Here is a 21,165-nt window from a genome sequence, read left to right as displayed (position 1 = left end):
GACCTCGTTGTGACTCAAGCTCAAATATTAATTTGTTAAACCAAACACTGAATATCTTTTGGACTGACTTTCACATCCCTCTTAATGTCAAAATACTTTTTACCGACATTATCATGGTCAACTGATAGTGAGTTGACAATTAACACTGGACTTTCCAAAAGAGGTGTGAACAAACACTTTGGTGCATCCTGCATATTCCCACGCGGCTCTGCTGGTCACAGGAAAATACAGTCTGGTTAATAGTGTGGCGAAGAAATCACACGTTTAGGATTTCAGGACAGTTGATTTTTTCCTGTAAATCACACATATTTCCCAGGTTCTCATGTATTGGTGGAATACCACTATAAAATGGCGTGACAGTTGTATTAGATCAAAAGACAGTGCCTTGGAGTTTTTCTTGTGAATTTTAAATCACATACATTGTATTGTTGTGGTTGCAATAGATTAACCAACAGCAGTAATCACTTATAAGTGATAGAGGGAAAATCCAGTGACCGAATTTGATCAGCCTGCACTAGCTGTGACTGTGAAGTGTCACAGTGAACAACAGTGAATAAATGAATGATAAGTCAGCAGGATTTATGCAGTAATAAATATTTATTTGTTGATTCTTACAAACAAGGGAATAATTTAACAATAAATAGTCTGAATAAATAGTCTAGAATAAAACAAATATTGTTAATAAATAAAAAGCACAGTCTGTAAATAGACTAAAAAAGTACTTAAACACATCATTTTGATGTCAATATAAGTTACATGAAAGTAATAAAATATGTACCCTTAAAAAGAGTGTTAGACTAGTGATTTGAACGTAACATCAACAGTTACTGTAGTTTATCTTAATTTGATGTAAAGTGGTTTTAAATAGCTTTCTGAAAGAACTGTTGGCGCTCAGTGATTCATTTAGTGTGTTCACCGGAGTTCATGTAGCTGATGGCTCTGTTGATTGTGATGGTGCGGACCTGGAAGCCCTTCAGCACTTTGCAGAGGGTCAGCCTTTCTTCGAAGGAGCTTGGACGACCTGCAGCAGCCTAAAAAACAAAAAAACACAGAGGAATTATGAATGATGTATTACAATTAGAGTATGACTGATTTTCTAAAAAAAAAGTGTGTTTACAGGTCTTGGGGAGCACGACTGCATATGTGGGGAAAAAAAGTAGTTTAAAGCCTGTTGTGGCTCCAAAGCTCTCTTAAATTGCATCCAGTGATGTTACTCTGACTGACTACCCACAATGCGACTTAGTCACTGAATGACATCACCAGACACAATTTATCAGATTGCATACAGCTTCCTCTTGAGCCACAAAAGGCTTTATACTACTTCTTCTTCTTCTTTTTTTCTTTTCTTAGTAGTACTCCCCAAGACATGTTTACACACCAGATTAGGTGGTAAAGTTGGTTGGGTTACCCTAAGCAACATTTTCTTGTATTTACAAGTTGGAAATTGAATATTCCTGAGTAAACAATTGTGTCTTAAATCATGGTTATGACATTAAAAGATCTCTTACCACCGCTGAGGCCATGTCTGTTGGCAGAGACCATGCGAAGCAGTTCTGTTGAGAGAAAAAGATTCATTTGTCACATATTTCACACTTAAACACTGTCTTTTATAAACATTTCAATGTTGCACAAGATGTGGCTGTTGATCTAAAAGTTGATTTCAGGTCTAAAGTATAGTAAAAAAGTAAAACTGTATGAGCAGAAACCTCCCTCTTTATCCCCTCAAACCCATATTTTACATATATAAGCCCATCACATCTAAAACAGACAGAAGATCTTATAGTAGGTCATTTGGCCTCTCAAGAGACAGCCAGTGTTAATGGTAATAGCATTGGTGCAAATCGTATTAAACAGCAGTGAAGATGAATAAAACTGTGTAAAATGAATTACCATGAGCTCTTTGAGGCTTAACAGAACCGACTGAGCGAGCACACCGTGTGGATCCGGCTGAGCAGCAAGAAATTTGTAGTAGTGACGCAGATCCTCACCCATGTTTGTCAGACATGACTCCTGGAAGGAGAAACAGCAAAGACGATTGTAAAGACAGCATATATATATAGTGTACACTCAGTGGCCCCTTTCTAAGTTAACCCGTACAATTTAATGCGGACCAATACATTAGCCCTGTCTCATGATGTTCAGTTTTTGTTTAAAAAAATCTCATTAAATGTTCATTATTGAGGTCAAAGTTAGTGTTATACTGGACTCCATCATAAAGAGAGGTTAACCTATTTTTTGGTCCTTGTGACATCATAATTAAATTAACATCTAAATGACAGTGTATTTTAAAAAAACTAAACATTATAGCCACAATTAAAGTAGACTTAAATTAGAGTAGATTCTACAGGTGTATCTAATAATGTGAACATTTTAAAGCCAAATAATTTGACTTTCATAAGCTCTTACAAGAAGCATAAAAGTAGACAAATAATGCCATAATAAAGGGTGTTTTTATCGTACACAGGTACGTACATACCTGATTGAATTCTGACTTCACGGTTCCCGAGCATGTCGATTCCTGTTGGGCACAAACACAGTTTTAAGTTACACAGAGGCACAACTACGACAGAACAAAATCAATGTATCTGGACATTAAATCGTAATAAATAGTCATGATATTGCAACTTTTTCAGTGCAGTATTTTTTGACTTTCATCATTTACCTTTGGTGCACACACAGACGCCGTGTTTGTATCCATGTTCAGCTCCACGCTCTGCTTCGTGCAGTCGATTCCACTGAACAAGTTGTTCTAAGGACACAGAAAGAGAGTTTCATAAACTAAAACTTAATTACAGATTTTACAGACGACAGTGTAGATATTGAGTTGAGTTTTTGCAGGCCCTACCTGTGCGAGTGTTGAGGTGATGTTCAGTAGAAGTGTTCTGGCGGATGAAACACAGGAGTCTGTCATTGGTCCTTTATTCATCACTGGCAAAGACTGGCTGACCTGCCACAGAGGACAGCTGAGCACCAGCAGCAGCAGCGCAGGAGAGAAGTCTGACGAAAAGAAGAGAAAAACACAATCGCCGTTATAAATCTTCAGGTTCAACTGTGTTGCGCAGAGACAGCACAGTTCAGTCAGAGTGGATTATACTCACAGAGCTTGACGAGAGGCATCTTGGATAAGACTGTTGATTCAGGTTCTTTGGTGTGACTGACTGAGCTCAGACATCCTTGAGTGTTTTATACCCTTCCCGACACAGGGATTTCCCTGTCACTACAGCAGCATGTTGACACTTAACTGTAAAATGAAAGTGCAAAGTCAAGGATGTGTAATTTTTCCCCCCATAAGGTGAAACTGGAATTAACATAAACACTGATGAGTAATGCATCTTCACGCTGCTTTCTGTTCATTGTTGACATTTACAAAGAGGAGTAGTGAAAGCATGATGTTATGTGCTAATTTAAACACCTGCCACATCCAGTGTGTTTTTTAACACACACACAAAAAACATTTCATTTTATTAAAGTGCCAAACAGAGAAAAACATATAAATTGACTACAGTCTTATAGAAGAAAAAAAATCTCTTTTAATTGGCTTTTAATTAACAGTAAATATTTAGGAAAAATAATTTAAAATATTGTTTGTTTAATGTTACAGGGTATGGTATCAACGTATGTATAAAGATTTGGCTTCGGCAACACTTTATAATAACAATTATTAATAGAATATATACATTTATTTGATTGAACTTTAGTTAATAGTTTTTTTTTACTGTTGACAATCAATGAAATGCTTTATAAACCATTTATTAAATAGTTGTAAAGGTTTATAAACATCAATTACTACAATGGCATTTGCATCCTCCACAATCCATTTAATCATGAATGTAGCATAAAAGGACTTGAACCTGGTTTTGTTTTTGAAACCCTGGTGTTGTAAAAACTGACATTTAAATTTCTCTTGTACCTTGACTTGGCCATTTACAAAGTGTTATAAACATCAGTTGCTTAACAAATGTTTTTTTAAAGCATTTCATTTTTTGTTAACAATGAAATAAGTATTAACTAAAGTTTAATTAACCATAAATGGGTTATTATAAAGTTGGTAAAGATGTATTTATTGTTCTGCTTTTACAAGTTTATTTAACATTAATGTCATGAATGTAATTTCTTAAATATTTTCCAGATAACGAGGTGGGAATTTTTATCTGGCTCAGTAACTTTCTTGTAATAACAGTAAGAATATGAATAAGAAGAAGAATCTGACAGCAGTTCATTTGGATCAACTTGTTCGTGTTACTGAGTGTTATTTTCGTTCCGCACGCTCAGAGTTGTTCCCCTCTCGCTTGTGGAAATCCACAAAACGCACTGACGTAAGTGTCGACACAAGTGTGAATGTGCGAAAAAACTCGACTGTGCCTTCTTGTGCCACTCCGAATATGTGAATGAGAGCGGGCACACTTTCCCGAGGTGCGCTTGTGTTTTTTTTTAATGAATCATTCAGTAACACCAGCGCACGAAAGAGTTAGCTGGGATATGAAATGCAAATTAACTCTGATGAAAACCAACATTCACACATTTGAAACATTTATTACTGGAGTTTTTCTTCTTTTTTTAACAGTAATTATACAGAACATTTTTCAGTGAAGCGTACATTAGAAAAAGAAATCTTTGTGATGAATGACATTCTTAAGAAGTTGAGAGTGAAAACACTTAAACACAGCCAGACGATGAGGCTTCAGTTCTTCATCCTTTTAATAAAGTCTCTTTTAACATTTACATACAATGTCCATAAATCAGATAAAATAGATATATGTATGAGGCTGTGATTTATCAATATATTTGTTTTACACGTTTATAGTTACTCTTTTCCTTTAGCATTATTTGATTGAGCATAACAAAAATGACTTTGCATACTTTTATTTAGGGGCTGTTCATGTCGACATGCCTCCACTTTTTAAACCAATATGTTGATAAAGGCATCTGACAATTTCGAATTTGTGTGAATAAAGTTCAAAATGTTGCCCTCTAGAGCTCTAAATGCATCTTTAAAGCAGGTGGAAACTGTAGCAGCTACTGACTACATCCAGTTATGTCTAAATGATCCTTACACAAACCTTAGTGAAGCTGCTGCAGCATTTAAACACTAAAGCTAAGCTGCAAAACAGCACAGTTTATCATTTTCTATTGCAACAGCTCAGATAGTACATGTTTAATAGTGAATTCCAGTGTTAGACAGTGATGACAGTGCTCTTAGTGAAAGAGGTGATAAACAGTTGAACGGAGCATGTTTATAAATGAACTGATCGATCGTGATTATTATCGAGACAAACAAAAATACAAATTGATCTTCAGTTCAGTCAGATGTGGCCCCTTGAAGTCATCATCGGGGAGGAAACAAGGCGTGCAGGTGCTCTCTCCGACCCGGCATTAACATACATGAGTGTACCGTGCAAAATCATGACGAGGTAAATCAGGGTTAGGGATGGAATTAAGCTGAGAGGATTCCCCTAATTCTGTGAAATATGGCGTGATGAAAAGCCTGCACAAACTCAACTGTGTCCACACTGAAAGCAGCGACGACTCGGCCTCCGTCGAACGTCGGGGCCCTCTTGTCCTTCGTCCTGCGGTGCTATACAATACGAATGTGTCTGTGTGTTAATATTACAGTATATGGTGTATTAATCTCTCCAGAAACAGTCAGCACAGATGGAGTTTCATTAGTAACACTGGTGACGGTCCATGGAGCGGGAGGTAAAGATGGCGTGCAAATGGTCACACACTTGAAGAAGGGGGTGTTTTATTTAGAGACAGCTTTCTCTGCGTGTTGCCGCGGCTGATGCGTGTGAGCGTGCCTGTCACAAGAAAAACAAGAAGTACATGAGAGCGAGATCAGAACGTATAGTACTTGTCTAAAATACAGCTCATGGCACCACTCATTATTGAGAATTTGGCAATATTTTCCAGACAGAAGGACAAAGAGAGAGGTGAGAGAAAAAGGAGGTTCACACCTGGTGAGGTCCTCTATGTCCACCAGCATGGCGTCCTGCTCCACATGCAGCTCATCCCTTATTAGCAGCAACTGCACCAGCTCCTCATTTAGACCTGTGTTAGAGAGGAGAGGATGATTTAGGAGCCTGAGCTTTCATGAGTGACAAATGTTAACTGCTTGGCCAATCTTAACTCAAGTTTCAAATAAAGGAAAAATCTTCCTCTTACAGAAGCAATTCTTAACTGATTTAAAGCTACCGGGATGACATCAGTGTAGGCCATCTTCTCTGACAGGCTAATCCCAATGTAAGCTTCTTCAACAGGCTAACATCAGCGTTAGCTTCTCCAGCAGTTACTGTTTGATTAGCCTTTCAATGATTATGTTTATGTGCTCGTGTCGTTTCCACCATTTGATTTGATGTTTGTTGGGTTTTTAAAAAGTAATTGGAGGGATGTTTGTGTCATACGTCTACGTGTATATATCTGCGTGTGTGATCTACTTACTCTGAATCTGTGAGTGCAAGTCATTCGTGATGACTTGCAGCTGTCCTAGACTCATGTCCCTCATGTCCCCCCGCCTCAGATTCCTCTTCATCAAACACTCGCTGATGTGGGGCATATGGGGAAGCTGCATATGTCAACAAACAGAGAAAAGGAAATTACTGTGACACGGCTCAGAATGTGAATAAAAACCAAAAGTCAGTATTGATCCAAGTCAGCTGGATCGCACATGATTATTACTGATATGTTATCAGTCTGGGTTTCATCCATCAGCAGTGGGACAGATCTGCTGTTTTTTTGTTTACAAGCATCAGGGGTTTTCTCTTGGTCTCACAAACACGTCCACAGACAAACTCTGACTGACCTTCTGTTCAGGCTATGTAAGCTCCCTATGTAATTTGTAATGTGTTCACAGTCACATATGCTACAGATATTTCATCGTCCTTGATCGTCTCCTAAATGCATTTTTCATGGAAGAAGGAAAGAAGAGCTCCCCACACACAAACACACAAATCCCCTTTTATTTTTATCTCACTGACTAACCAAGTCAGCCACAGGTGAACGTCTGTGCTGTTGGATTTGCCTTTCCACCTCCACCTGCATGCGTGCCATGGGTCGAGCCAGAGCCAGCGCCACCCGGGCCTCCTCCTGCAGCCTCCGCTGCACCCTCCAGAACCCGCCGCAGTCATCCAACGGGTCTGAGTCCTCCTCTGCTGTGTCTCGATCGGATAACGATGAGCTCTGCTTGCTCTGGAGAGGAAGTGGTGTAAGTGATATCATCATGTAACGGTCAATGTGGTTGTCACGAATGGTTATTACAAAGAGTAACGAGAGTTGTGAGACGAGAAAGAAACACACCCACAGCAGGCACACAAAAACACTATCTAAGCTGTGCGTACCACAGGTGACAGCGGTGTGTCCAGACTGGTTTCTGTCCTGCTGTCCTCAGCATCGCTGTCTTTGTCACTGCTGCTGTCATTCACAAAACACACCTGCAGGTTCACGCCACTCTGCAGTCTGAGAGGAAGAACACAAAGGGAGAGAGAGGAAATGTTGATCTCCAGGTAGAGACAATTGTGTCTCAAGAGTCAGAGTGAAACCAATAGAGAGAAGTGAAAATTACTATTTTTTGTGTACATATTTTGTTTACACACAAACACAATGTAAGTTTAAAATAAATCACAAGACATAGGACGTGGTAGGAATGTATGTCTTTATATTAATCCTCAACAAGATGATCTAAATGGCTTTTTAATAAATTCTGCATATCTAATGATGAATAAAGGAGCAGAGAGTGGAAAGGCCAGGAAATATTTGGCCACAAGGTTCAAGCATTTTCAAATTTCTTAAAAACAAATGCATCGTAAAAACACACTTAATGGAGGTGATTATTGTAATTTCCAGAAAGAAAAAAAACAACAAAAAAACAGTCTTCAAAAAGTTTACCAGCTCGGTATACTGTACTGTGCATCACGTGCCAGAGTCCCAGATAAATCACAACCCAGTAGCTCAGTTGGGCACCCCTGCTATTCAGTTTTTACTTAAAAACAACAACCCCGTATGGATACTTTGTGTACTTTTTGTCTGAGGATGTAGTTCATGGTTTGGCTTGGCCACTTTGTGCCAATTAAGGGAAATCTTTAATGCCACAGCGTATATTTGAACATCATGATACAATTGTGTGCATCTGACCTTGTGGCAACAATTTGAGGAAGATCGTGACCTGTTTCAACATAAATCAGGTCTATAAGGAGCCTGAGTTTGATGAACTTGATTGGCCTTTACAGAACTTTGTCTTCACTGACTGCAATCATGGGTCTTATGACTAAATATCAGTGCTCAGCCTGACTCACTCGCTAATGCTCTTGTAGTCGAACAGGAGCAAATCTTTTCAACCGTGTTCCAGTAATGTTGAGGGAAGTCTTCCCAAAGTAATAGCAGAATATCAGTACCCATGGTTGTGGAACAATTAGTTATGTTTGGGTGTCCACATACTTTTGGCCACAAAGTGTATCCATGCCTATGTCATCGTCTATTAGTCTGTTAGCTGATCAAACAACAGCTAAAAAAATGACATCATTGCCTTCCATAGCAGTGAGACCTCAAACCTCAGCTTTTCCAAGAGCTCAAAACACCATTCATTCAATTCCAGATCACGATACTCTGACTGAAAGAACCTAACAACCCACAGTAACACCTCCCCCGGAGAACAATAACTCATACAACATCTCATAAACTTGAAAGGATGGAGGTGGAATTTCCACCCCAAAGCACACCCCAGAGGGTGCACCTTTACCTCCACTGGAGGTCCCATGACCGCGTCCACCAATCAGAGCCACGGACTCATATCAGGTATCACTTCCTCTTTCAGGCGCAATTGGACCACAGACAGAACTGCACTCCCTCAAACTTCCTAAAACAGTCAGTAGCATGGTCGAGGACAAAGAAGGGGGGGGGGAGGTTGCTGTTTGACATTGTTTGACTCAAACGCCCCCTCTTATGAGAAAGTTAAAGTGGCAGAAAGTTACTGGAGGTCAAAGCTGTCATAAAAACAAATCGGAGTTGTGATGTAGCTGTTGTGGCTTTGGTTAACCATCTTGTGTCTGATGTAATGCAACTCTTTCCATTACGTGTGTGTGTCTGTGTGGGCATCCAAAACCTCAATTACAAACATGAAATATCAGTTTTTATGGAAAATGGTGCCCTTTAGTTTGATTTCATTATGTCAAACTTGCTGTATGTCAAATTCAATTCAATTCAAGTTAATAAAAATAAAAAATTAAACTTAATGTCTATTGCACTTTTATATAGGTTATTTTAAGGTAAAATGCAGAATTTGAATGTTAAATAGAAAAAAGATATAATAATAATAATAATAATAACAAACAAATATACAATGAAAAATGTGAAAATCTGTTTTGCAATGGGAATCATCTCATTTCTGACATTAAACTTTTAATATCTAAACTTTATCCCACGGTCTGGCTCAGGAAGCTAGACATCGCTCAGTTTCTCTTTCAGCAACTTATCACGTAATAGAGGTTAACCACTGTGCCACCTCCTGTGTGCCAACTCTTTCCATTCTTGGGTTTCTTTGTTCTGCTGTGGATAGTAAAAACTAGTTATTGTTGAGTCTCATGTCAGTTCCCTTTGGACTAACTGTAAACAGAATACTGTGGCTTTCTGGGAAACCCTTCATTTTCAATCTGTCTGTCCGTCATTAATGTGAGTCACTCATTCTCTTTCTCTCCCTCTTTGCTGCCAAGTCGAACATACAAACAGGATAATTATACTTACTGTACTTAACCCCTGTTATTGCACTGTGCTGCACTCTCCTCTCAATGACTCACGCTCTCTAAATGGACAAAGGTCCCACTCGCATTTACTGTCATTTGCACTTACAGTATACGTACGAGCCAACCGGCCAGTCCAATCATGTTGTTCTTTCTGATTTGTGTGTTTTTAGCTTGAAGTTCTTCGGTAAAGTGAGCTGCCATAGTTTCCACTCCTGGCTCTTAAATGACGGCATGAATTTACCGTGAAGATCGAGCTGTTACAGATGCTACGAAACAGACAAGCCGCTGAACAAGAACTCTTCAAGAGAAGAAAAACAGCCCTATTTTTAGCTCTGTGACAGTTTCACCGTTTTTTTCTCTCCATGGGTTTTACATATTTTTTTAACTACTCTAACTCTATTATTTATAGAGCACAAAACAAAGTACAAAGGGCTTCACAGAGGGAAAAAATCTGTTAAATACATGAATGAAATAAAAAAATAATGGCAGAATTATAACTAAAATAATAAAATTGAAAATAAAACTGATAAAATAAAAAGCCAGCCCAGAGAAAATCAGAATATGCTTCCTGATTAAAGGTGTGTTTTTAACATTAAACTGACTCAGACAGCCTTATTTCCTTTAAGCATGTCATTCCAGAGCCTCGGGGCTCTGATGGGTAAAGGCTTTGCCCCCTTTAGTTTTCAGCCTGGACTCAAACTATGCACACGTTCATGAGGCATTAAAAGGTCTAAAACAGGGGTGTCCAAACCTTTTCCCTTGGAGGGCCAAAACTGAAAATTAATGGTGGGTGACAATCTGCACGCCATGCTCATTTTGGAGCTTGCCTACGAAGAGGTACAAGTGTCTATCCGCTGCTTGACAATGGATTACGGATGATATAATGCAAGAGCAGCAAATAGGCCGAAGAAATAGGTTCAAGAATTGACATTTGAGGCACGCCATTATTTAAAGGGTCTCTATGTAACAATTTGTAGCAATTTACATGTATGAATCCCTTTTGTTATTGGCCATATGTGAGCAGATTGTAATGAGACCTTCCTTGTCTCTCTCTGTTGTCTATTCAAGCCTGTGGACAATTTGTTTAAGGTGTTTAATGCTGCTGGACTGTGGATTTCTTTGTAAAGGACTCAGGTCAGATTTATTGCGACAGTCCAAAGGATGTGACTTTCTGGACGGACTCGAGTGCCTCGTCTCAGTGCCTCTCTTCGCACCGCTTACAGAGAGCAACAGTAGCTAACGTCTGCTAACATAAACTAACGACCAGCTTCCAGCACAACACACAAGTTCCACAGAGCCCCTTTTAGGAAGTAAGAGCATTTCCTCGACCCATAAATGAACACAAAATCCTGCAGTTTATCTGAAAAAATCAAAATCACCGAATTCGGGAATAGATGGTATCCATTCGACGGCAAAGATCACACTTAAAATAGACTGATATTGACATATTAGTTTGCCAGTAGGATTGGCAGGTAAATTATTAAATGCTTTTATATTGGGGAGTCTATAAGAGCAGGTTCCTTATACAAGCAACACATAAAGTCTACAAAACCTACACATCAAGAAGCAGCACAAAAAAAACATTAATCTTAAAACGAGAACAGATGATTTATGCCGAATATGCTGTGAGCTAATTTCCTCCCTACACAGGTACACACATTAATTTTATATTCAGGCTTTAAAATAGATTAATACTGTTTTCTGTGACTCAATAATTCATTGCATCTAGGCCACATCTCACTCTTTTACCTGCCATCCATCTAAGAATAGATTCTAGGAGAACATCTAAAAAGGTGCCGGCCTTCAAAAGGCTTCATTGATCAAACCGTTAACACGATCACACACACACACACACACACACACACACACACAAACACTGGATCCAAACCCACCGGGAGGACAGGCCGTTTTTGCTGCAGCTGGTGTAGATGACTGGCTCGTCGTCATAGAAACTGCCAAGGGCAAGTTTCTGCCTGATGGACTCTCTGTCGTTCCTCTGGGCCTGTCGGAGAAAAAGAGAATAAAATGCATGAATATAAAGAATATTAGTGCCGCTGTTGTTGCTGTAGTTTCATCGCTGCTTGATTGACCGAGGGAGGAATACTCATGGGAATAAATATTAAGCCAGCTGGTTAAATTAAAGCTATAAATACATGTATTGTACTGATTGCTGATGCTTGTGGAGAGGTGGAGGATGAAAGGAAAACAGAAGAAAGAGGAGCTGAAGAGGAGGGACAAATGTGGGTTTATGTGGGAAAATTAGAATGTAACAAAGTCAGGAAATCCAATTTCCTGCCTTTCACACATGAATATAATCCAGCCACTGGCTCACATATGACACTGTCATTATGATTGTATAAATACGTTAACTATATGTAACTACGCTAACAAAAGCTTAGGTAACACACTTATAAAAATCAGCTTTTAGCCTTTTCTTCTTCTCTACCAATAATAGGTACAGACATCACTCCTTATGTAACCCTCCTCCTCTCATTTCCTGTTCTCTCTCTCCAGATAATCAACTAACCTAAAAATATCAAGTATAAATGATGGAGATTTTATATCGTCATACGCAGAAAACAGAAGATGCTCCTTTTAAGCAGACGCTACAATAAATATTGGAAGAGGCACGCCTGGCACATGGAGGTGGTCTGATTTTCTCCCACAGTTCAGAGACATGCAGATCAGCGTGTACTGTATATGTTAGTGTGAAGGAATTCGTCTGTTTATGTGTCAGCCCTGTTATAGGCTGACAACCTGTCCAGGATGAACCCTGCGGCTCACAGATGCATCCTGGGAAAGACTGGTATAGAAAATGGATGGATGGATTAACAGTGACCACACAGTTTCCTGTTTCAACACAGAGGCTTGAATGTATAAAGTACGTTTGTTGCTTTTTTTTCCAGGTCTAGACATCAAATCTAAAAAAGAATATATATATATATATATTTATATCTATACTGGTATTTTTTCTGTCTATTGTTACATGCGTCCTTGTCTGTCTAAGGGGAGGCACTATAGGTGAATAGGGTAACATTTTTAACTAATAGATATCACCATCAAACCTCCCCAGTTGATTACTTACCTAAAGACAATTCATTTTTGTATTACAAGTTTTCTGAAATGTTATGTTCAAATATGCAAACGAGACATTATCTTATGAAATGTGCACTAATTTGCACACATTTCCAGGACAGAAATCTGTACATTGGATAAAGCCAGGTTCAACATTCTTGTTTCATTTTGTTTGGGTTATGGGTTATCAACCCATGAATGAGAAAATACTGTCGGCAGCCATGGTCTTAGGAATAAAATGTTGTATAAATCAGGCTATGAATGATATATGAACAATCCTCTCTGTAAAAACCTTTAAGACTATAGGTAAACTGGAACTTTTGGTGTATGTAATTGCAGATTTCTGGCTCACAATATGAGAAGAAAATGGGGAAACGACCTTTAAAGATACGTATTGTAAAATTCCATATATTCTTTGCCCAAAAAATGATGAATAGGGTAAAAATTTTAATAGATATCACCGTTAAACTTCCAAATCTTTAAGATCTTTGGTAATCACTTGCATCCACAGGACTATAATTGCTGTAACTCATCAGTAACGATCATTCTTTGCTCACTTGTCCATTTACAGCCCATCGTTGAGACAGCAGACCATTATCTCCAGTGAAATCATTGAAACTGCCTCGTCATTCTGCTCTAATCTCATGTTGACCACATTTCTCAGCATCTAGAAGTTCGACTGTCCTGATCTAATGTTGTCCCCTTTTCTCTTCCTCTTCCCTTTCTTCTTCTGCTTCTTCAGTTCATGATCATTTATCAGTTTCACTTTCTCTCAGCCTCCTTTCTGTAGCTGCCTTTAGATCTCTTTTTGTCCCTTTGTCCGCTGTCTTTTGTTTTTTGGTTAATCCAAAATCCAAGGTCTTGAATTCTCAGTTTTTTTCCCTTGAAGCGTGCACAATGCCCTATTCTGGCTCCATGGTGTTGTGTGTACATGTGTCCTACCACTTCCTTCATGAGTGTGTGAGCCTGTGACACCGTTGAATAACACATCCAAAATTAGGCCTGTTTCTCTTCTGTGTCAACGCTTTTCTCTCGAAATAACCTCAAAAGTGGCCCAGCACTAACACCCTCTCATCTTCTTTGTGACGCATCGTTACACGAGTCTGTGATGTAAGAACATAAATCGCAGTTGATCGCCTTCACTCGTCCAACCAGCTCTTCGCTTCCTCCTCTTCATCCACTTCAGACAGCCTCCTTACCACTGTCTACACACACACACACACACACACATATAGATTCACACACAACCTATTTTACCCTCCCAGGGAAGTAGGTGGTGTAGCAAACGCACCTCATGTAGAATGATTTCAATTATGAAAAACTGAACAATGCATTTGATATGATGACACATTATATGAGAGATGAAGATATTTTAAAAACTGAGGAGATGTAGCAACACAGGTAAAGATCACGTATGAACACACCCACGCCACCTCACAATCACACATCCATTGTGGCTGATTCACCCACAGCAAGATGGATACCCGTCATGCATACCTGTAAATATTATGCTACATATACTACGCCCTCACAATCACCACCACATCTATTCAAACAGAAATCCACACACCTGGTAAACGCGTTTCTCCTGGTGCACCATCCTTCAGCGCATCGTACTAGAACAGCCGCCCTGCCCTTCTCTACACTGCAGTGAAGCTAGACCCAGGAGACCCTCTCATATACTGCAGCTCCGTGCAGGAGAGCGAGGGAGGGAGGGTGGAGAGAACAGCGAGGGGAGGGTTGGAGGCAGCAGAGAGAAGAAGGGAGGGTTGGGGGGGAGTGTGGGAAGCGGGAGAGGAAAGAGTGGGAAGGGACGGAAGCGGAGGAGGAGGGAGGAATGGAGGAGGGAGGGGAGAGGAGAGTCAGAGCTGCTCAGTGCTGCCACGGCTCTCCTGATCTGTTATCTGCTCCTCCATCTTCCTCACTTGGCTTTCTTTCCTCTTCATCCTCCTTTTATAATAGCAGCTGCTAGAAATCTTGACAACAGTGGGACAGACCTTATAGATTCACAGAAATAAGGGCATAGGATCGGTTGCATGGCCAGGTGAACGCTAGGCCGGGGCTAAACATAATCTGATAAATGAGACTGCAACACTGGAAAACAAAACCATTAAAGAGGGTGATCAATAATAGCTCCTCTAATAAATGTCAGCATTCTGAGCAGCACTGACACGACGTCTGCATCTGCTCGTCAGCCCGGAGCTGAGCTGTGAATCTCTAATTGCACATCCTCTGTTTGTTTTGTCTCCAAAAAGGAATCTCCTCAGGCCTCATTCCACATCACAGATTCAAGTGTGATGAGCTGTAAGAGAGACAAGGCGGCACAGGGTGCTCGTGCCCACACGTGCGAAGAGAAACAAAAATATACACACACACAGATAACGCGCGTACACAGACCCACAGTTAGTTCCCACTGTGCTGTGTCACAGTGCAGCAGCGGGCTCATTAAACGACATTACATTTTTGAGTCATCTTTCATCCATCATCAGCATCAGAGGCCATGTTCCTCAGCCTCACAGCCTTTTTGCATTTCTCTAATGGCGATGTATGCGGCATCATTATCCGACTGCAACTCGTGAAATAGTGACAAAATTTCATCTATAGGGTTCGTGTACATGGAATCAAATGGTCCATGTTTTCCTGACAGCCTACATTTGATGATCTTTCCCTGACCTTAACACCAAAGTGAATCCTACAGATTACATTTCCTGATGAGCTGAAACCATGTTTTCCTAATGTTTTCCAAACAGCTTTTGTTGCCTAAACCTAACTACACACTGGATGCAAAGCCTGGATTCTGGTGTGACAGTTCTGGTTTTTTAATTGCCTGCCGGCCACCGCGAATACTTCCGTGCAACTCCCTCGCTGTTATAAATGCATTGCTTCATTCAAGCAAAGAAACATGGTACAAGGAAAGAAAATGCATGTCCATGTACACAAATCGAGACAATTTAACAAACTGCTGTGACACAATGTTGTATAATCATACATAGACCATAGTCACATGGTGGCCATTTTTTTCTCTGATGTCAAATTCAGAGCGGGAATCTCCAAAGCAAGAATAATGCTATGCTGCTGTTTTCTAGGTTGCAAGTCGTATAAACAAAGGGTATCTGACAAATTGTTATCATTTCACCAAAGAAGATGGATGGATGGATAGTGAAAATCTGGAGGGACATCGGACCATATTTTAAGGTAAAACAACATTTTTGATAACCCATTAGCTAACGTTAGCATTTAACCACTTTCCTAGCTAACATTACCATTTGATAAAATCCAGCCTGTTGTACTTCCAGGCTGAAATAAATGTGCTCAAGATGTGTGTGGATATTTTAGAATTAGACTGCAAATGCTGTATGCAAGTTGTTTTATGTTATCATCTTTTAATAAACGTAATGTTTGTAGGAACCTGGATTTCCTTTGGTTTTCTTTTGGTTAAAAGGGACTCGTCCGGACTCAGAGGGAGGAATTCAGTGCTTGTGCGGCCCAGACACACAGAGAGAAAGACAATGAACTCACAGAGATGCTGGACAGTCTGGTTCGCCCTCCGCTGTAACAGTCTTCTGTCTGTGGTGCAAAGATATCCTGGAGCTCCTCGGCCCAACTGCGGCTGTTCACCATGCAGCCTCTTCCTCCTCCCTGTATGTCACAGTTGCCATTATCTCCACAGTCCTCCCACCAAGGGCCTGTTGTGGCCTTTCTCATGAATACCTCTCCCTCCTCCTCCTCATCCATGTCCACATCATAGTCCTCCATAAAGATAAACTGTATGGAGTGGGTGGAGAAAAATGTCAGTGGTTGGGGGAGGGACTAAGTGCCCTGGCTGGGAATATGGCCACAGATGGACTGAAGATATTCAGAGATGGGAGACAGATCTGAGACTGAAACCAACTGCTTGAATGAAGGCTGTGTCGATATCTTTAATGTCCATGGTATCTCAGTGTTTCCTATGATCACACAAATAAAATAAATGGATTAATATAATCGAGAATGGACTTCAACGTGAAATTAAAGCAATATTCTTCGTCGTAACATTTCCCATGTAGATTCTATGTTCCTATTCTGTCATGTTTCAGTCTCTGATTGTACTTTTTAGTCTTTTTTCATTGGTCTGTTTCAACAGAAATCACAACAAAACAAATTCTGCTAAACTTAGATGACCTACAAATGCATATTATGCTATTTTATCCTAATTTCCAAACACTGGTAACATAAAAAAGAACATATATAACACATGCTGTTCACAGGACTCACCCTGATTGAAAAAAGATGCCTGAAATAAGAATTCAAAGGCAGAAATTATAGCAAAACCAAAGCAGCGCGCTGTTGCATTAAAGGACATCGGTCTCTCCCGTGGTGGACAGACATGGAAGGATGACCGTTAAAGGCTGGATTTTAGGATGTCTTGCTCCTCTGCGAAATAGTTTCTTATTCCTGAGCTCAGGGCTGCATAATTCCAGGCAGCTAACATCGAAGAGCAGCAATAAATGAGAAGGAAGAATTACAGACACGCATCCTTGCTTTCAAAGACCAGCGTTACACATTTCTCCGTCGTCACGTGTGGCTTAGTTTCAGTGATGTGTGTAGATATGGGTGCATGTGTGTCGTCACAGCGTGCCCAGAGGAGAGAGCACCATGTGGAAGTATATAGGAACAGACAGAATAGGGTGTGTGTGTGTGCAGGCACTCTGAGTATATATAGAGTGAGGGGATGTTTCAGAAAATAATCAGTGTTTAGAGGCAGAAAAGATTTTAAAAAGTAGACAAATTTATTGTTTTTTTAAAATCAAACCTATCCAATTCATTCCAAGCAAGGCAAACATTTTTTTCCAGCAACGCCATCTCACATTCACATTCACTCGCATCTCCAGGCTGTCAGGTACAACCAGTCTTCCTTTTGGCAGCTTCACTGAAGCAGTAAGAGATGAGCCTTGGGTACATGAGCAGTATCTGGGTGGGAGCTCATTTTAGTCAAAATTCAATAAATGTAGCACTGAATGAGGCAGCCAGCAGGAAATCACAATTTTAGAACAAGGATTGTGTATTGCACCTTATGAGTCCATTTAATCTGAGGTCAGTCAAGACAGCCTAATTAATTACCCAAATTTGCCACAATGGTACAGCATAGGTCACCCTCTAGCCTAAGACAAGCCCAAATTTAGCGAAGGAAAAACCTTTCAAATGTGCACGTGTAGCATTTATTTATGACGTGCATAACCAATGCACCAAATGGATGCAGATTACGCGGGCTGGCCCTCATGCATACCAGAAATGCTAAGGCATCAGGGTTAGCATTAATTAATGTGGTCTAATACAGCCTTGGCATAGGTTGTGACATTTGCAGTGTACAGCTTGAGATGCAAGCTCAGTAAATTAAAGCCCTTATTGTGATTAGCAAATTGTTCCAGTAGGACTTGTCACCATCAAGCTCTTTGCCAAGGACACAAGTTTTTAAAAACAAGACCGTCTTATCTTCTGCATAAGCCAATTTATGCAGGACACTTGCAAACTGTGGCTTGGAAAGCAAATAAAGTCATTGACCTTTAGTCAGATTTACCAAATCAGTTGAATTACTTTGCCCTACAACTATACACACACGGGCCAAAAAAAAAAAAAAAAAAAAAAAAGACGGCGACTGTGGAGAAAGTTTGTTTAGTCTCATTGCCAGGTTGTTGCATACCGACACTTTGGGTTAGAATTTCTGGATGAATACCGACCAAAAGCAGCAGTATTTGACAACCTGGGAATGAAACTTGACCATCTTTCAGAATCACTTTCCCTAGCTTTAAGCCACATGGCACCAAAGGGAAATATTTGCATAACAAATGAGGGATGATTGAGACAGTTCTAAGTAAAACAGCTTTATTAAATGCTCAGTATACCAGGACACCAGCCCCTGAAAGAAAGCAACAAAGTTATGGTTGACAAACTTAATTCTTAAAATACCAAATCAAACATGAATTGCAAGTCGTCCTTACCATCTGGAGTTAGGCCGGTTTAGGCAGCAGATTTTGCCAGCCGAACTGATGATAGTCTTGGCCTGTTTGTTGGGGAAACCAATGTGCAGGTTGCCAGTGGCTGAAGCCTGGATGTGGGGGTGGCTGTGCTCGAGCCCCTGGTCCAGATTTGTAGCCAGCTTGAGGCATGTTTTTCAGGTCGTACGGCACGTTACCAGCCTTGTTGTATTCAACATATGGAACGAACTGGAGCTGGTCAAAAGGAACGTACGGTTTCATCGTGCCTGGATATACGCCATCGCTGGGCTTTGTTGTGCATGTTTTAGTCGTGGGAGCGGGCGTGGGGGCTGGCGTGGGAGCGGGGGTGGGAGCGGGCGTGGGGGCCGGCGTGGGGGCGGGCGTGGGGGCCGGCGTGGGAGCGGGCGTGGGGGCCGGCGTGGGGGCAACCGTAGGAGCAGGCGTGGGAGCTGGCGTGGGAGCGGGAGCAGACGAAGTCATGGGAGGTGCTGTTGTCTCGGCTGTCGTGGTCATTCCACCAGTAGAATTGGCAGTGGTAGTTGGTGGCGCTGTAGTAGTCACTTGGGTATAGGGATAGTAGTAGTAATAGGGGTAATAGTAAGGGTAGTACATGTAGGGGGGTTTGACTGTAGATGTAGTAGTGTCAGGGTTGGCAGTAGTTGTAGCAGTGCTAGGTGCTGGCGTTTGTCGCATCATATACAAGTAATAGTAGTAATAATAATTATAATAATACCAATAGCGATAATATGGATGGCGAGGATCGTAGATTGGCAGGGTCTGGTATGCCTGACGCTTACGACGATTCAGGCTCCGAAGTCCGTGAGGGACAGGAAGTTGCCATGGCAGCTGAGCAGGCTTGAGGGTCGTCGAAGCAGATGTCGCAGCAGAACTCGTCAACATGGGACAGGTGAATTTAACTGGAGTGTCCAGCCAACGCATTGGCAACAAGTAGTTGCCATCCTGAAACAGTGTACAAGCAGTTGAGATTATAATACTCATCCCAATGAGCATAATTCAAGTTTCAAGAAAACAAACATACTGACAGAAACAATTTTGAGCCAGTTAACCCAATTAAGAGTAAAGTCCTACCTCTTGTGTCACATTGCATCCATTGTAGGGAACCTCCAAAACAAGACCGAGTGCAGTTTGCTTCACTGAGAAGTGACAGTTTTCAGGCACCTGGGTCAAAGGCAGGGGATTGGCCTCGCCTGCAAGGAGGAGAAAGGGACCATTATTCTATGCCAAACTATCATGCGCTTAGTGCGGCAACATAAACTGACATTATACAAGCTTGGTTGTGTCTCAATACCCATGTCTAGCTTTAAGTGAGAAGCTCCAGGTCCCATTGCTTTCAACTTCATCTTGTTCGGACCACAGTGCAGGGTAAGATTTAAGCGCCTCCATGCTTCTTCATTGGCCAAGGCGTCCTCCGGCTGAAACGTCGGCTCCAACATCCCTTTTAAATGTAAAGCCCAGATACAAACTCAATACTGACCATATCCATTGGGTTTAGCAGATAATTAGGCAGCAATATCTTACCTGAGCCATCTGATTCATCCAAGTTAGTTTGCAGCAATACATCATTCCCTGCGGCCGCAGCAAAGGCAGACCCTGACTGGGACTTGAGCTCTTTCCCATTGAAGAGAATGTTTCCAGCCCTTACTTCCATCACTGTAGCCTCACTAGCTAGCTCGTCCTGCTTAACATTTCCACTCAGCCATCGCAAGCTAAAACAAGTTACACTCTGGGCAAAACAGCTCAGGACTAATATGACTGCTACAGCTTGAGGTGACCAGCATCCCCTTCCATCTTCACCTGCCATACTGGAGATGCACGTCCTGCTGCTCAGGTGGAGAGCACTTGCTTGCTATGACACAGAACAACTGAAGTTTTAACGCCGGCACATATTGGCACCAGGTAATCAACCAATTAGATGCAACTTCAGGTGCAGCTTGCACCTGTGTTCACTTAGATCACAACAGGTGGCCTTGTAAAGAGCCTCTGACGTCTAATTCGTTGCCTCAGGACAATAAAGGCAGCTTGAATTTGTTTTGTAGGTATATTTATGTTTCAGTCAGGTTATGTGACTAATTACATTTTATAGGATAATACGTATAACTCCACTTACATTAGGAATAATGGGTTGGGCCTGCTTTTTTAAGCAGAGATGACTGGAAACCAGAGGGAGAGAGACGGGGAATTACATGCTACAAAGGTCAAAAGCCTGACTCGGACCAGGGACAATGCATTTCATGGTCAGTGCTGTGAATAATGGCAATAGCAATGAGAAAGACAAGTTTAAAATACACACGGGTTTTAGGATAGAGGGAATTAAACAGGCAAATATGTGATTTTAGGCTAAATAAATAAAACTGACTTGACAC

General features: G+C 40.9%; 3 protein-coding genes across 3 annotated transcripts; all 3 read right to left on the bottom strand.

Annotated features, from left to right (window-relative positions):
* Positions 1–899: 899 nt before the first annotated feature.
* On the bottom strand, positions 900–3,117 carry LOC141017399 (interleukin-12 subunit alpha). The gene is made up of 7 exons (XM_073492104.1): positions 3,099–3,117; positions 2,846–2,997; positions 2,663–2,749; positions 2,477–2,518; positions 1,891–2,010; positions 1,509–1,553; positions 900–1,031 (listed from the first exon to the last, which is right to left on the bottom strand). Exons 1-7 carry the CDS (start codon positions 3,115–3,117, stop codon positions 900–902), a joined length of 597 nt encoding a protein of 198 aa, XP_073348205.1.
* A 2,626-nt stretch (positions 3,118–5,743) lies between these two features.
* Positions 5,744–14,406, bottom strand: LOC141017059 (schwannomin-interacting protein 1). Its single transcript, XM_073491678.1, has 7 exons — positions 14,377–14,406; positions 11,624–11,733; positions 7,335–7,452; positions 6,979–7,185; positions 6,439–6,562; positions 5,955–6,048; positions 5,744–5,798 (listed from the first exon to the last, which is right to left on the bottom strand). The coding sequence occupies exons 1-7, from the start codon at positions 14,404–14,406 to the stop codon at positions 5,744–5,746; spliced, it is 738 nt and encodes a 245-aa protein (XP_073347779.1).
* A 4,245-nt stretch (positions 14,407–18,651) lies between these two features.
* LOC141017160 (uncharacterized) lies at positions 18,652–20,665 on the bottom strand. Its single transcript, XM_073491791.1, has 5 exons — positions 20,321–20,665; positions 20,091–20,237; positions 19,871–19,989; positions 18,785–19,741; positions 18,652–18,702 (listed from the first exon to the last, which is right to left on the bottom strand). The coding sequence occupies exons 1-4, from the start codon at positions 20,601–20,603 to the stop codon at positions 18,794–18,796; spliced, it is 1,497 nt and encodes a 498-aa protein (XP_073347892.1). The 5' UTR covers positions 20,604–20,665; the 3' UTR covers positions 18,652–18,702; positions 18,785–18,793.
* Positions 20,666–21,165: the final 500 nt, after the last annotated feature.

This window comes from Pagrus major, chromosome 21 (assembly GCF_040436345.1).
Source record: "Pagrus major chromosome 21, Pma_NU_1.0".
Taxonomy (NCBI): Eukaryota; Metazoa; Chordata; class Actinopteri; order Spariformes; family Sparidae; genus Pagrus; species Pagrus major.
This window is presented reverse-complemented; position numbering and strand designations above follow the sequence as displayed.